Below are 17,936 nucleotides of genomic sequence, written 5' to 3' on the forward strand. Positions count from 1 at the left end.
CTGGGGTCAGGTCACGATGAGAAAATAAATGTTAATAATTAAAATGTTAATAATCAGAATACAGCAGTTATTTTTTTTTATGACTTACATGTATAGATATCATTCACAAAATTGAATTACTTTATTTTTAGAATTTTTTAGAATTTTAGAACATTTAGAAAGTTCCAGTTCTGTGGAATTGCGCATACCAGCCAGTAGTCAAGAGACAATGTAGCATTTGACAAATAGATTTCACTTTTAAAGAAACGCATTACAAAAAAGTTTACATTTCCCGACGACTGCAGAGGATTACACACCAAATCTTAAATAAATAAACACACAAACATTTGTATTTTCACACATACTTGCTAAACCAAATGCATTACCGTGATAAATTAGTTTTAGTTTTAGAAATTGTTTGTGCCTGAACAATTCACACAAATGTGCTTTTATTAGATTGTCACCGATATAGTTTACATAAAACATAGACAAAATACTGAACCAACTAATACCAATCAAACCGACAAACAAGGAACATGTGCAAACACTAACAGAAACTACATTAAACCACAGGTGGGTGTGTATAAGATTGACAGGTTCGTAGATTGTAATCAGGACAAAAAGGAACATTTCCTGAAAAATAGTACTATATATATGGCTAAAAACCCCGAGAATGTTGTACTTTCAGTGAAGACTTTAACAGGCAACACATAAACTGCAGGTGAGATACAAAAATTATTATAAGAGTATAAACAGCCACCAACAGTTTATGTTGGTGTAGACAGAAAAATCAAAAGTCTTATATCTTTAGTCTTAGATGTAAATGCAATGCTGCCATATTACACTGATGAAGGATTTAAAAACTATTGTTAAAACTAAGTCTAGCCAGAATTAAGATGAACCTGATTTCACATTCTTAAGGTTTGATTTACGTGAACTTATGATATGTGAACATATGAACTTATATAACCTATATATCCTATATAACGCTGCACAGATACGGTGTAAAAAAAAAAGAGATTCATTGTGAAGTTTAGAAAGCTTATTAATGGAATGTTGTGAGATCGTAATCAACTGAAGTGAGTGACAGCTTTTAGTGATTATATAAGGCAACGTTCTCTGGACGCATTCAAAACTGTAAAATACTAACTGGCCTCAGAGAAGAAAGCATTGCGTTTCAAGTCATATTTTTATTTGTCTTGATATTTCAAACATCCCTAGGCACGCCAGCGTGAACTGCCGAACACTAGTAGCCAAAAATGCACAAATGTGATAACTGTAGATATTAGCCTTAATAATATAGATTACATTTTCAATTTGTTTTGAGCAACCCTAAAGAGGCTTCTTTCCTTAGGTCATTCACCTGTTATCGATGGACCCCACACAGAATTTTACAAGAGTTTCTAGAAACGTTTTAAACTAGTGAAAGACTGCATTTATGAAAGACCTCTTCCTAAGAGTTGTCAAAGGGCAGTACCTGCATTACTGCCCAAGAAGGGTGATTTAACAAAGTTGAAAAATTGGAGTCCTATGGCTCTATTGTGTTCTGATTATAAGATTGTATCAAAGTGTATAGCTAATAGGTTAAATAAGGTACTCTGACAAATTATACATGAAGACCAGTCACGTTGTGTAAAGGGTAGGTCTATCATAGATCATTTACATGTAATGAGAGATCTTATAGATTATGCTCATTACAATAATAGTAATGTAGGTATTGTGTCACTCAATCAAGAAAAAGCTTTTGATTGGGTATTTCTTTTTAAAACTTTACAACCATTTGGGTTTGGTAAAAATATCTGTTTAATGATTCAGTTAATGATGCCACATGACTGGAATGACTTGCGTTTTGAGCACTCCTATAAAAGTAAAAAGGGGCATTAGTATGAAAGTATTTTTGGCATATGACAGCGAAAGTCGTAGTTGTAGAGATTAGCCACACGTGACTAATAGCAGATTTAAAGTCAAAGATGAAAGTTGCTAGCGTGTAGATTTTTTTTCCTCTCCCACAAACACAACACAACAGTTACACCTTCTCAAATCCGTCTTTGCAGGTACACAAATCCTAGTCCACAAATTAAGAAACACATATGCTGTTATTGTTTTGCTAACGCTGCACAACACATTCACATGCCTGCGTCAAAAATGTAAAGTCATGAACGAATGTTGTACATCCGCAAATGAGTATGTGAATTCTTGCTGTGAGATTTGCATGCTTGTACAATCTTTTCATACATATGTGTTGTTGTTTTTTTCTTGGATGCCTTTTCTAGAACAAACGCGAGAGCGTATCGGCAATGCCGTGAATCTGCTGCTACAAATCTCGAACGCGTATTTTTCCCTCGCAAATTACACTCTCCCTTTTGCAGAAGAGCTAATTTGGTTGCCTATTTTTCTGAAATCCCTTATACTGTGCGTTACACTGTATAGTACATTTTTTGTTTAGATCAAACCCTGATGAATCTCACCTACCTGTAGCTTTCTAGTAATGCTAAATTATAGTTGGTAGAGGTGTTTAAATAGGGATAAAGCTGAACACAGTTTGGCCATCCCTGCTTCAGCTCACAAAGAGGCTTTATGAAAGATCAATTAATCCATTAAGTAGGTTATTATTAATGTCATATACAGGATGATTAAATATATTGTCAATATATTTAAATGGTTAACAAATGTGCAGTTTAACAGTAAGTGATTTCAGAAAAAGAAAGTAAATTCACCTTTATTTGTGGATTCGTGTTGATCTATGCTATATTTACTCCACGCACTTGTTGTTAGCACCGCTGGCAACCACAAGAAAATTCTCCAATACAGCTCTGTTGCAGATGACGTGTCAAATAAACTACAGCCTGAAATCCTGATCTCTGAAGAGCGCCCGCAGTTGCCTCTACGAATGCACAAAACTTCAGCTCCGTGTCAAAGAGATAAATGGTGCAAAAGGGGGAGCGCGAGAAACTTTTCATTTGCAAGTGTTTTCTAGATAAAGCAAAGAAAGAAAAAAGAAACATATACATATATGAAAACATTCAGTGTGCAAATCTCACTACAAGAATTCACATACTGATTTGCGGATAGACAACATTCACATTTTTTGATGGAGGTGTGTGAATGTGTTTTGCACAATATTCACTTCAGCAATAGCAAAACACGTGAGCATATGAGCTTCTCGATTTGTGATTCGTGGACTATGATCCTTCATAGAGGCACCCCTCAACAGTAATCTTATGTAAGCAACTATTATGAAATGAAAGAGAAAATTGGGAATAATAGATAAGTAAGGAGAGAAATTTAGACCTATTACAATGACCTATGTACTTTCTTTAAACAATTTTCTCCTGATTAGTAAGTTTTATTGTAGGGTGATTTTTGTGATCTGTCTTAAAAGAGAGAAAAACTAACATTTTATCCTTACCGTTGAATTTAACTGAAGCTTCAAAGAACTAATTAAGTACACTTTCCTATTCTCACCTAATTCCTGTTTACTGTACTTTACTAGATTTCAACAAACTTGTAACAATAATGTTAGAAAAGTAAACTTACAATTTATATTTACTTTGATTATTGTTAATAACCGCAGACATGGCTTCAGCTCCCATGGAAGTGGCAGCCTTAGGAAGACCTCTGTTTCCTGGTATGCTTTATGACTGCCGCAAGGATTCCTTCATTCCAGGTGGTGTATTTAATTATGACTGTCAATCAAGCTGTGAATCAAAAACAGTTAAATTTCCCCACAAGTAAAAGCAACATCTCATTTCAGGTGTTACTCTGTGGGATAAGAATTCACTAAGTGAAGATCTGGACTCCCGTCCCCAGCTCCAGACAGATTTGAAGCTCAGTAGCTCTGACTCGCTCTCTAGTAAGTCCAGTCTTATGGATATAAGCGCTTCTTTGAAGACCAGCTTCTTGGGGGGGCTGGTGGAGGTGGGAGGATCTGCCAAGTATCTGCATGACACCAAATCCTCAAACCAGCAGTCTAGAGTGACAATGTATTACAGTGAAACATCCAGATTTGAGCAGCTCACTATGACCCAGCTGGACAAGGTCACCTACCCTCAAGTGTTTGACCAGCAAACTGCAACTCATGTGGTTACAGCTGTACTTTACGGAGCTCGGGCCTTCATGGTGTTTGATCGGACATTTTCAGAAAATGAGAACAAGGAGAATATTGAAGGAGAACTGAATGTAATGGTCAAGAAGATCGCTGCATTTTCAATTGAAGGAAAGGGAGCTGTACAAATGACAGCTAACGAAAAGGAGGTCGCTGAAAATATCAGTTGCACATTTCATGGTGACTTCCATCTCAAACAAAATCCCACCACATACATGGAGGCCCTGGATTTGTACAAGAAGCTCCCCACTCTTATGAAGGACAGTGCAGTTCCAGTAAAGGTCTGGCTTTATCCTCTTCACCTACTGGATAATAAAGCAGCTCAGCTAGAAAGAGAAATCAGCTCAGGTCTGGTTTCCAACACTCAAGATATAATAGAGGGGCTGGAGGAGGCAGAGAGGACATATAATGATCTGTCCAGAAATACACTTGTGAATGTTTTTCGTGACATTAAAGAGAGACTCAACTCATTTCAGGAATCATTTAACATTTACAGGTCGGTGCTCCGGAAAGAATTGTCCATGGTCTTGCCTGTTATTCGAGGAGGAGGAATGGAGGAGAAGTCACTGGCTGAAATGTTAAAGATTCACTATGACTCCCCTTTTGTTGCTAGCAAGATTAACCAGTGGTTAGATGATGTGAAGTCTGAACTTCACCTCTTGAGCTCATACATCAAGATGCTGGAGGGGATCAAAATTCAAGATTCAGACAGTCTCAAGGCCATCCTCCTTAATCCTGATGTTGATTCTGTGGTGTGCTTGACTTTCACATCTCTGAAGTTTGAAGACCCGTATCTTGAATGCCTGACAGAGTTTCTGAAAATAGAAAGGTTTAAGAATTTAGATGAGGAAACAAACATGGTTCCAGTGCCTGCTGTCAAAAAGTGGTTCAGTGATCTTGATGTCATAATAAATATGAGAAATAACTTACTCCAGTTCAGAAGTTTTTCAGAGGCCAATAAAGATCAAAAAAGGATCTGCTTCATCATTTCTGCCATCTCTGATCCCTCAAAAAAAGGCTCCTCCATCTATCTGTATGAAAAAGGGAAGCTGACAAACACACAGTTCCAGCCCAATTCCAAACCAATCCAGCCAATAATAAAGATACTCCCAGATGAAACTGTGTCCATCAAAATGCAGAAACCTCCAAATGGGGGAACAGTGCAGTACAGAGTGGAGTACAAGCAGATAGAAAATTATTTTGGAGCTGACCAACAGTGGCATGTCATTAACACTGATAATGAGGAGCTTATTCTGACTGGATTGAAATCTGGAAAAATGTACTGGATCCGCTACAGGATAGTGAGTACAGTAGGAGTGAGTGAAAACAGTGAGACCGTCTCCTTTTCACCAAGTTCGGGTAAGCGCCATCTTCAGATTTTATTTATTTATTTATTAATTTTGTTTTGTTTGAATTTCTTTGGCTACCTACATTCACACAGAATTTGGAATAAAAACATGTTTGGTAGCAGGTATGACCATTAAACTGTCCTGTTCATACATCAGTTTACATACAGTTTCATGAGCAACAACTTTACAAATTCACCCAAAATTATGCTTCAGCTGACCGATTGTGTGACAAATAATTTCCTTATCAGCAGTAATGAATAATGATAGTCAATGACAGTCCGATAATCTAGTAATGATAGTCATAACCTTGTTTAAGTTTTTTGGAACATAATACATTTTTGTGTTGATATTGATTATTGTTAATGAAAAAACTCATTCCCTTATACAGAGTATCTATTTACAGCCACCTTAGTTTACACTAACACACAATGTGCGGATGGGCTATACAATCTAATAAAAGACTCCCATCAAACAATGGCAGTAGTGGCATAATGAGTAATGGCAAATTCAAAGTCAGACTACATTTATTTTGGCTGGATTTCTCTGTCGCAGATAGATTCTCAAAACTAGATTTTAGCCAAATTAAGGCTCATTGCAGTCGTCAAAGCTCATTAACTATCAGCTGCACGAACATGTCCAGAGCAGTCACAAACGCTACAATATTTTTAAACCTTATATTATTGCTATGCGATCTTCATGTGAGCTGATCCAGCCAATCACAGTGCAGAGAAAGGTGGATCGGGTTCAATGTCACAAATTCAAGAAGATGTAACAAATGCATATATTTGGTATATATTACACTAAACAATTTTACAGTTAAACTACCTAAAAATCTTTCAGCAGTAACAGTCCTTGTTTACCATTTATTCAAAGCCATTATTAATATGTGCACAGACCACTCGCTGGGAGTTGAGCATCTATTGATAAAGAAATGTCCCAATCGCTGTGATTTCCTGCAACGTGAGAAACATTTTCACTGATGGTCGGGACTTTAGTTGTCAGTGTCCTTAAGAATATATATATTTGCCGCAAAAGTGACAAAAAAAATCTCAATATATTTGGCCGGTTTAATTAATATTCATAAGCCTCTCTTCTTACTTGTTTGCTTACTTGTTGCCTCAAATTATAATATGATCATATAACCGATCTTACTGCCAGGCAAAAAAACGATGACAGATGTGGTAAAACACTACTATAACGAGCAAACTGGACAGAAACGATTGGCAAAAATGCTCGAGTTCGCACACTTCTTATCAGAAATGTTTCAATAAAGCATTGCCTTTAGTTGTTATATGCACATCTAAAGTTTTATTGCAGGTCTATGTTATTTATGAAATAATGTCTGTGTGCATCTGTGTTAAACAACACTGTATATTAGATGATATACAGTTACTAGTTGTAGCTGGAATAATAACATAGCTTTAAAAAAGTGTTGCCATGTGGTCTTTCAGTCCTGTAGTGTGAACACGTAACTTTCGACACGATCGCTCTGATTTCAAATCTATCTAGTCCCAAACTTGCTCTGCTCCCTTTTATCATGACATCTGATCAGAAAGGCATACTCTGGGGAGTTCGGGTCCCTCTACTGGGCAGGCATTACAACTACCAGTATGTCTTGCAAAAAAATACTGCTATTTCTACATGGTGAAAATATGATGTATCTAACCGTAATTACCGGACCATGTTTTAAAATATTATTAAAATATATTAAATGTAAATTTTTTTTAAACTGATGGGAGATGCCCTGGAGGAGCTCTGTCACTTTCGAAAACATACATTTTTGGTTTGATTTTACATTTTTATATTTTTTTCCAAGTGCGTCCTCAGCTTGTGGGTGGGACAGGAGGTTCTGAATTCTCCTTTGTAACTTCCGCCATCAGCACCTTCAAAAAGATCACAGTTACTTATGGCCAGGTATGTGAACGTTTGTTTCATTCTACCTTTGATCGCTGTTTTTCCTGTTAAGCTGTTTACTTAAAATTAAATACATTTTCTGTATCAAAACAGGATGGAAATACTTACCCCATGAAGTCAATCCAAATACTTTTCAGCAATGGTCATGTAATGGTCACTGGTAAGAGTATAGGGGATCACAAAAAGGAACTTCTTTTTGATGACAATGATAAAATAATCGCTGCAACACTGTGGTCAGATAAAAATATAAACAGACTCAGTGGAATGGAATTTGTAGTTGTCAATGCTGGTGTCAGAAAAACCTTGTCTGTCATGTGTACGAATCAGGGTTACCCAGTGAGGCTTGATGTGAAGTCTGGAAAGTGTTACGGCATTATAGCAAAACATGGATCTGACATTGATTCTTTGGGTTTCTTCTTCATTTAGATGCCAGTGACTTAAAAGTATCACATCAATGAGTCTAAACCGTGATTTTTAGGTTTTCCGTGACTATGTATTTTGCATTTTGTTCTGTTTTATTTATTGTTTTCACAAGTCTTTGTTACCTCTCGGTTTTGTGCAAAATACCTTTATGTCCATTGACAATATAAAGCTTAACTTGATTTTTCTTTTGGTGAAGATTCTATATCATCATATGATCTTTTTATTTAATTGGTAAGCTGTTGTTCTTTTTTGATGTTTAAAGTAACAATAATTATTATATAAATCAAAACAGTTGTATTTTCTTGTCATTAGCTTTTCCTTTTAATGTTTTAGACAGCCCTTAAACAAAATATTCATATCAGGAATTCCATATTATGCATTTTAAATGTAATATTATAATTAAAGTTACTTAATATAAAAAATTTTCCCTGCTTTCACCTTCCTCAACCACACCCAAAGCGCGACAACTACAAAACAATAAAAAACGAGACAAGAGAAGGCTCTGTGACCCATAGTTTTTAATTTGAAGCAAGGCTGATGGAGAAGAAGAGAATCAGCAGAGTGGGGAGGACGAGAAGGCAAATAAGGATTAACTAAATCACAGACATAAAGAGAAAATTCATGCACAGCTTTATAAGTTAAAACAAGTGCTTTAAACCCAATGCGCGACTGAACTGGAAGCCAGTGCAAGTTACACAGGACACCACTAATGTGCTGCCTTGAGGGACTGTGAGTGAGAACACGTGCTTCTGAGTTCTGACTATACTGTAGCTATACTGTAGACCAACACATAGAGAATCTTCAATTCTTACAGTGATAAAAGCATGGATCAGCCTTTCAGTAGCACAGAATGGAAAGTCCTAATCCTAGCAATATTACTGAAACGATAAAATGCTGATTTAGTAACACTCCTAATATGTGCCTCCAGTGTCAAATTAACATCAAATATAACGCCAAGGTTACAAGCTTGTGAAGATGGCAGTACACAGCTTCAGTGTCAAATTAAAGCTGCTACATTCATGAATGGCTGCTGGCGTACCAATAAGTAAAACCTCAGTCTTAGAGCTATTTAGTTTTAAAAAGTTGTGAAACGTCCATACTCTTATGTCCTGCAAACATTTAGAAAAGATTTCAGAACTAACTGTAACATGAGATTTGTACTGATGTATATTTGTGTCTTCAACATAAAAATGATACCCAAGACCATGTTTTCTATTGATTTGCCCCAGAGTAAGCATATAAATGTTAAATAGTATGAGCCCCAGAACAGAACTCTGCGGGACACCGTATTGGACCTGACTAATGTCCGATTTGTTGTTTCCCAAAACAACAAATTGGGATCTATTTGTAAGGTAAGGATCATAACCATTCAAGCACAGTGCCAGAAATACCAAGCCAACTCTTTAGTCCATCTAATAATATGGAGTGACAAACGCTGCACTCAGGTCTAACAAAACTAGAATCAGCTGAGAATAGAAGGTCATTTATAACACGAACCAAAGCTGACTCAGTACTGTACCCTGACATAAACCCAGATTGAAAACGTTCTAAAAGGTTGTTTAATGACAAATGAGAGTAAGTGTGCCATAACAACACGTTCCCAGTCCTTAGCCAGAAAAGGAAGACTTGGGATGGGCCTATAATTTGTTAAATCAGAAGTATCACATCCAGGATTTTTAATCTTTAAGTCTTTAAGTTTTTCCACTTGGAATGTAAAGGGTATGAATGAACTAATAAAAAGGGGAAAATATTGTCTCATTTAAAATAGATACTACGTTTCTACAAGAGACTCATTTGAAATGTACTGCCCATGTTAGACTGACACTCCAATTTCTCTACTAAATTTCCCATGTAAAGACAACTTGACTAATTCAGATAAAAAAATGGAGATATGCAATTGTTGTTGAGGAAGTATTTTCTGTGCCATTAGCACAAATAAATGTTAGTGGTAACAAAGTGTGACGAGCCAAGTGTTTGAACATGACATTCCCTGATATTTGTGCTTATTTCAGCTACTTATAACACACTATTGGTCAACATGTAATTTTGTTGTATTAAGCACAATAATATGTGAAAAAGATGGATGTATGTGTCTGCATTTTTTTTAAAAAAAACTCTGGACCAACAAAGTCTACCCTAATTAAATCAAGAGCTAGTTGAGGAGTTAGGTGCAGAAATTACTAAGAAATATCAGGTACCATAAAATCTCTAAAAGGGTATAAATCTCCTGGTCAAGATAGATTTGGGTTATAAACTATCAGGAAAAGCAAAGAATGAAGCTATGGAGAGTTAGTTAAACTATAATCCATCAGCACCATTTATAACAGGGTCTATAACTAATATTAAACCATGGTTTGTTTATATATATACGATACTTGCATTGCCTCGTTGGTGAGGGTTCAGGTGCAGTGTTGGAATGAATGTCTTGGTTCCAAGGTTTATAATTGGACTCACATTCTTCCACTGAAGAGAGATGTCCTGACCTCTTGATGATTTAGAGTTTCTTGAGACTACTGAGGCAGAGCATTGGAGCAAGGCCTTTTAAGGTCTGTGAAGGTCACACCTCTTGTGGGTCAAAGAGCCAATGATGTCTTGAAATTTTGGAGGGAGAGTTTTATGACTCTTTGTCTCTAAGCATGATCATTTGCATATACACTGGATTGGAGTTTGATATGCAACAAGATTCTTATAACCTAAAAATGTTGCATAGGTATCAAAATGTAATATACAATAACATAGAACGTCTAAAAACGAGTTCATAGATATCAAGCATGGCTAAGAAGAGGTGATATTAACTAGGGATCTATCAGAAAAAAAAGCATAAAAGCTAATACAATACCAAAAACAATACACAAGAACAACAACAATAAGCTCAATGACCCAAAGGATATGTGTGTTCATTCAAATAATTGTTTTACTGTGAATTGATTAGGGGAAAAAGCCCATTGTTGAGGACATTATGTTTCTTTTCAAAAGAAAGAACTGTGCTGCAAACATTCCTTTTTGGCCATAAACCATCTTTATCAGTTGGTTGCTTGTGGAACCTGGGCCTGTTCTTGCTTTTTAGCCCCTTGGTTGGGTAAAGGGGCATTAGGGATTTTTTGTATAACAAATAGTTTGTGACTGATTGGTCCAAATGTTACATCAGTCATCAGCCAATCAAGATCTGCATCACCTTCTACTGATTCACCACACCTGCCACAGCCAATCACACTTCTGCATATAAACAGCCACTGCAGTCCTGATCACTGTCTGTTCTACTGTTCACTACCTGAGTGCAAACAAGACCCTTATCTGTGTCTTGTGATTCAGTTCTCCTGTGTCTCCACCAATTCAGTTTTTCACTGCTCCTCATTGCTTTGGACGATCTCCTGTGACAACCCAAACTTGTCCAGATTGCACTCCTGCCAAGCTCTCATGCCAGCCTCCATTGCTGCCTCTTAACTAGCCACTTAGTCAGCTACAGACTCTCACTCAGCCCTGTGTTTAACAAACCCTGTTTATATTGAAATTTACCTCTGGGTCTCCTAGTCTGTTACATTCTATTTTACAATGTACTGTATTTCGAGGCTGTCGAGGTCGTCTCTATGTCCTGATCCACCATCTGATCTGAATACAGTCTGGATCTGAGTGGCTACAGTGACCTTGGAATAAGAATGAAACTATTATTATTAAAGAGACTAATATTAATGTAGATGCCATTCTTCTTACAATGTAATGAGTACATTATGGGTTACGGGAAGTGTTCCCGGCTCTGGCTGACCTAATTAATGCAGCCAGTTTTTAATGGATTTGAATATTAGAAGCATATTAGTCTCAGGATATTTTCCAGAGAGGTGAAGAACTGGAGAGATGGAGAACTGAATCAGTGGAGACTCAGAACTTAAACACAGAACCAGGTATCGTTTACAATTGGGTTGACGGCGATCAGATCTGCAGTGGCTGTTTATGCTAACCACTCAGATCCAGACTGTATCCAGATCAGATGGTGGATCAGCACCTAGAGATGACCTCGACTGCCTTCAAATATAATTGGAGACCAGAATGTCTTAATGTGCCCGAGAGACTGATCTTTGATGACTTGACTTTACTTTACTCTACTGTTTGATCTACAATAATGCATTATAAGGATTCAAGCTTTAATGAATTGTGATGGATTAACAACATGCACTGGTGCTTTCAAATAGTATATGGTGTTTTTATTAAGGCAGTGTAAATAGCAATAGAGGCTATTTACAGTAAGTATAAATAGCAATTACATGCTATTTACACTAAGTGAAAATAGCATTTTTTTAGCATATATGCTATTTATGCTAAGTGCAAATAGTGGTGGATGCTATTCACACTAAGTGCACATAGCAATAGATTCTATGTACACCAAGTGAAAATAGCAGCAATTTTTTTGTGATATGCCATTTACACTATAACATACATGGAACAATTCCATTCTTTGCCCTAAAAAAATGATGTTGCTTATATAAAATAAAAGAAACCAATTAATTTTATAATAATAGTAGTATTAAAACAAAATACTGTAAATATAATCGACTTAATAATCAATGCATGCTATGCTGTAATGTTGCTTCAAATACGAGCACAAACGTTTCTCAGTACTCTTCCAGCACGAAAACGCTGACTTTTATTTTGACATGTCTTTGAGCAACAGTAATCCTGAACGCCCGTGTTGTTACACGAGCGCTTGTAATCAAACAGGGACATTTACGCGGCACTTAAAAGTAGGTTAGAGCAAAAACCAGTCCCGCAGAAACGCATTGGTTTTTATGTCGAGCTTATGGCTGTGCGAGCACTGTGAAGCGAGATGGAGGCGCTGCTGAAGAGAGAGTTGGGCACCTCTCTTCTGAAGAGCACTGGTCACTCAGGGGGAGGATGCATCAGCGAAGGCCAGAGCTTTGACACCGACACCGGCAGGGTGTTCGTTAAGATCAACCACAAGAATGAGGTGAGCACGAAATCACCGGAACTGAGCGCACTGGACACGTGCGGTGCTTCTTATTAAAGTGCATACATTTTACTAACGTTCACTGTATAATAATTTGAAATCGGAACACATGTTTTGTGATGTTTTTAAAGGAGGTCTCTAATATTCATCGAAAGATACACCAACAACACAAATATTGTGAAATTATATTACATTTTAAGGTAACCGTTTTCTATTTGAGTTTATATAAAATGTCACTTATTTTTGCTGCATTGTCACATGACCCTTCAGAAACCATTCTAATAGGCTATTGTTGTTAATCAGGATTCTTATATGAATAGAAAGAACAGCAATAAAAAAAAACAACTTTTTATTCAATCTCAATTCAATCTTTTTATTTAATCTCAATTTAATGCATCCTTGACAAACAAAAATATTAACCTAATTAAAAAAAAAATACACCAAATTCTGATAAATGTTCTAGTTCAGTGGTTAAAATAACATTGTGATCTTGCATGTTATATAAATGTTGATATGTTTTTGTTACAGTTATTTCTGTTATCACTGTTATTATACAATTATAACTGTTATTATAATTAATCGTTATTATGGTATTTGCTTTAAAACCCTGACTGATTTAATACAATTAAAAATTAAAATTAATTAAATTAAATTTTGTAAATACACCAAAAACACTATTGCATTGCAAAGAAATTGAAGCAGGTTTTTATTGTAATACAATTATGATTTTGCAGAATTTTTTTTTTTTTTTTTTTTTTTTTAAAACGTTTCTAATTGTATTTAATATTTGCATTTTCACACATGGTGCACTATTTACAATTATCACAATTATCATCAACTAATCCGCTGCACATAATGCGTTGTAATTATTTTAATTACTATCATATGACATTATTTACTATATTATTTCTGTTTATCTGTCTGTTACTGTTCGAATATTTTTAGACATTATTCAAAAGTACGTGAATTCACGATTTGCATTTTATCATATACTTGTATATGATTGCAATATACATTATCAGTAAATAATAAGTGTCGACCTGTAACTATTTGTACAAATCATTGACCATTTTTCTAATCTCTCTCTCTCTCTCTCTCCCTCTCTCTCCCTCTCTCTGTCTCTCTCTGTCTGTCTCTCTCTCTCTCTCTGTCTGTCTCTCTCTCTCTCTCTCTGTCTCTCTCTCTCTCTCTCTCTCTCTCTCTCTCTCTCTCTCTCTCTCTCTCTCTCTCTCTCTCTCTCTCTCTCTCTCTCTCCCTCTCTCTCTCTCTCTCTCTCTCTCTCTCTGTAGGCTAGGAGGATGTTTGATGGAGAAATGGCGAGCTTGGAAGCGATCTTGGGGACAGACACAGTGAAAGTGCCCAGGCCTGTGAAAGTCGTGGACCTCGAGAGCAGCGGAGCTCTTTTCGTCATGGAACATATTGATATGAGGAGCTTGAATAAGTACGACTCCAAATCACGTGAACCCGTCATAATAGGAGTGAGTATTGGGTCAGTATTAAATTAGCGTTTTGACACGTGCTCTTTTTTATCACTTTCAACGTAGATGCTCTTCAAAACTGGGGGAGCAACTTGCCGATCTACATCTTCACAACAAAAGACAGATAGAGAAACTTAACAAGGAACAGCAGACTGTTGGTAATGTTCTGTTGTAGATGGTGCGCTGATGGACTTTTTGCTAACGTTATTGTTTATTCAAGTTTTTGTGTTTACAAAGGAAAAGGATCGGGAACGTCTGAAGTTCAAATAGTCAACAAGTTTGGGTTTCATGTGAATACCTGCTGTGGTTATCTCCCTCAGGTCAGCATCACTAGGGTGTCTGATCATAACGACAATTTGGGTGGTTCATTAAATGCACAAGAGGTTTTTTATCTCTCCTTTGGTTTCTAGGTAAATGATTGGCAGGATGATTGGGTGTCCTTTTACGCTCAGCAAAGACTGCAGCACCAGCTCAGTTTGGTGGAACAGTCGTATGGAGACCGAGAGGCCAGGGAATTGTGGGCCAGACTTCAAGTAAACCAAACTGCTCAAATTTTTACTTCCGCATAATAACACTCAAATGCAAAAAGATACCGTCTCTAGGTCAGCCATATATATTTCAAACGTTAAAGTAAATATTATATTAAACCTTAAGGCAACATGAAATCTTTTAAACAGTAATATACGAACATACAAATTACATGAATGCTTACAGGCAACTTTTTAGACATAGACATTCATGGTTTTATTGTGAACAGTTTATTAGCAAAAGGCCTAAATATTCTATAATTGTTGTCTCGTGTAAAAATTCACAATTTGTTATTTATCCACAATGTTTATGCAAAATTATTGTTAGAAATATTTAGAGGGAAAAAGAAAATCCACATTATCTATTGACTAGAACAAAACATTTAAATGTATTACATTATTAAGATTTATATTTAAGTATAACACTAGGCTTGGTCATAAAATGTTAATTTATTAACTTGTAAATAAATTCATGTCATGTCATTCCAAACGTCTGTTACTGGATTCGTAAAATATATTTTGAAGAATATCGGTGACCAAACAGTTTCAGTTCCCATCGACTTCAAGCGTGTGGACTAAACCTTTCGTTTAAATTTGTCGGGATGTTTGTTCTTTGTTTAGCTCGCATGCTCATGTATTTGTTTAGCTGAAGGTCCCTCAGCTGTTTGCAGACACAGAGGTGGTTCCAGCTCTGCTTCACGGAGATCTCTGGGGAGGAAACGTGGCTGAATGCTCTGACGGTCCTGTCATCTTTGACCCAGCGTCCTATTATGGCCATTCAGAGTTCGAGCTGGCTATTGCTGGCATGTTTGGTGGTTTTGGGGGTTCGTTTTACAGTGCTTACCATGAGAAGATCCCCAAGGCCGCTGGCTTTGCAAAGAGGCAACAACTGTACCAGCTGTTCCACTATCTGAACCACTGGAATCATTTTGGTGGTGGCTACAGGGGTTCTTCTGTGCGGATCATGAAGGATCTAGCAAAGTAGATACACCCCGATTTATTAAAGTATCCCCTTCAAATGGTCATTAAAGAAGATGGAACTAATTAAGTCACACATTTTGTGCATGACCAGGTAAACTTAATCCAGCTGTACCAGTCTAATGGAAATGCATTGACAAGATAAAAGTCTGCTGTCTTAAAGTTACTTACACAGATTAAAAAAGAAAGTCTTATGTATATTATATATATTTTAAAGCATAAATCTGTGAATTTATTCCAAACAATGGCCAAAAGGTATGTTGGTTACAAGATCATTCCCTTTTTGTGAATTGCACTTATGATTGAATGCTCTTAAAGAGATCCTCATTAACAAGATTGCTTGATTTAAAAAAAATGTGTGCACTAAGTAGCATAATATGAGTTACATTTCACTACGATTACTTACTATTAATTTAATTGTTTGAGACAATTTATAGTGAGTCGTTGAACTGTAAACTTTCAGCTTGCAGGAGTCTCATCAGATCCGTTTGGACATTCAAATAAAACTTTAAAGAGAACTTTGTGTCAGTGTGTTTTTAATGTGATTAATTCTCCTTACCTCAGTATACAGTCCCTGACAAAAGTCTTGTCGCTTGTGTACAAATTGACCTGAAGTGCCGCTGAAATATATTTCTAATCAAGATTTTTTTTTTTACAAGCTGGCTCATCCCAACAATCCCAACAGCTTTTGTAATAATGTTTCAGTGCAAAACACTGTCAAAAAGTATTCTAATATTCACAGCTTGGTAAAGCCCATTGAGTCAATTTTTGCAAAGACATAAGTGTTGTCGCCTTGTCATATGAGCTTCACCTGTGACTAAGAATGAATCAATTAGGTCTCAGGTGTGTATAAAAAGAACCCCAGTACACTAGACCTTCACATCAACTGCAACTAGACCTCTGCAAATGCCTAAGATTCACTCTGAGACTAAAGTGTTGATTATCAAGAGGCTGAAGACCAGATCCACTGCTGATGTGGCAGACACCTTCAATGTGTCTCAGCAACAAGTACAGAGGATAAAAAAAAAAAGATTTGAAGAGACTGTAGACGTTTTTGAAAGCACAGGTCAGGCAGACCCTGCAAGACAACTGCTCGAGAGGACCGTTTGTTGGCTTGAAAATCCAAGGCCAGCCCATTTTTCCACTGCAGCAGAGCTCCACGCCTGGTCACCTGAGTCCCCATGTCATGGAACAGTTGCATTGAAAAGCCTCCAAGTCTGCAGTGCCCAGAAGTTACTCAACAAAGACAATTGAAAAACCGTGTGGCATTTGCCAACAGCCTGCTAAAAGGATGAACGCTGGAAAAGTGGCAGAAGGTGGATTTTAGATGAATCTTCTGTTGAATTACACCACAGTCGCCGCAAAATATTGCAGGAGACCTACTGGAGCCGCATGGATCCGAGATTCACCCAGAAAACAGTGAAGTTTGGGGGTTACATCCAGTATGGGGGTGTACGAGAGATCTGCAGGGTGGAAGGCAACATCAATAGTCTAAAATACCAAGAAATCTTAGCTACCTCTTATGTTCCCAACCATAAAAGAGGCCAAATTCTGCAGCAGGATGGTGCTCCATCGCATACTTCCATCTCCACATCAAAGTTCCTCAGGGTGCGAAGAAGATCAAGATGCTGCTTGAGTCACCAGACTTAACATCATTGAGCATATGTGGGTAGGATGAAGAGGAAGCATGGAAGACGAAACCAAAAAATATTGATGAACTCTGGGAGGCTTGCACTGCTTTCTTTGCTATTCCTGATGACTTCATCAATAAGTTGTATGAATCCTTGCTTTATGGATGCAGTCCTTCAAGCTCATGGAAGTCATACAAGATATTAAATTTGGATCTCACAGCACCACTACTTAATTTGCTGACATATTTTTGTATTTGCAGTAAATTTGTTCAATTTCTGTATAACACAACTTTTGTCTTGCCAAAATTTTACCTTTCTGTTTTGATTAAATGATAAATCTTTTCTCAGTGAAACTAATTTATTGCAGTGCATTAAACATCATTTGGGAGGGTTTTAGCTGTTCATCAGTATAACACCAATTGATTAATTAAAAGTCAATAATAGCAAGGTTAATAGCAGGTGTTTCACAAAATAGATAAGCGACAAGATGGTTCAGGGACTGTACATTGTTTGACTACAAGTAAAGCTTCACGGCAGAAACGATGATGGTTTGGCCTATTGCTAAATCAAAGTAAAGTGTAAGTAAAACGTA

General features: G+C 36.8%; 2 protein-coding genes across 3 annotated transcripts; both read left to right on the forward strand.

The window, feature by feature from the left end:
- Positions 1-597: 597 nt before the first annotated feature.
- si:ch211-207b24.4 (cytolytic toxin-alpha) lies at positions 598-8,973 on the forward strand. Its single transcript, XM_043235962.1, has 5 exons — positions 598-700; positions 3,554-3,646; positions 3,734-5,443; positions 7,250-7,347; positions 7,441-8,973. The coding sequence occupies exons 2-5, from the start codon at positions 3,556-3,558 to the stop codon at positions 7,771-7,773; spliced, it is 2,232 nt and encodes a 743-aa protein (XP_043091897.1). The 5' UTR covers positions 598-700; positions 3,554-3,555; the 3' UTR covers positions 7,774-8,973.
- Positions 8,974-12,429: 3,456 nt separating this feature from the next.
- On the forward strand, positions 12,430-16,231 carry LOC122329403 (fructosamine 3 kinase related protein). Of its 2 annotated transcripts, XM_043225607.1 has the most exons (6): positions 12,430-12,730; positions 14,020-14,171; positions 14,275-14,366; positions 14,446-14,528; positions 14,619-14,741; positions 15,382-16,231. In XM_043225607.1, exons 1-6 carry the CDS (start codon positions 12,590-12,592, stop codon positions 15,718-15,720), a joined length of 930 nt encoding a protein of 309 aa, XP_043081542.1. In that variant the 5' UTR covers positions 12,430-12,589; the 3' UTR covers positions 15,721-16,231. The 2 variants fall into 2 exon arrangements, with proteins under 2 accessions (XP_043081542.1, XP_043081551.1); XM_043225616.1 differs by lacking the exons at positions 14,275-14,366; positions 14,446-14,528 and having other exon boundaries at positions 14,020-14,208.
- The last annotated feature ends 1,705 nt before the right edge of the window (positions 16,232-17,936 follow it).

The sequence above is a fragment of the Puntigrus tetrazona genome, chromosome 3 (assembly GCF_018831695.1).
Source record: "Puntigrus tetrazona isolate hp1 chromosome 3, ASM1883169v1, whole genome shotgun sequence".
Classification (NCBI taxonomy): Eukaryota; Metazoa; Chordata; class Actinopteri; order Cypriniformes; family Cyprinidae; genus Puntigrus; species Puntigrus tetrazona.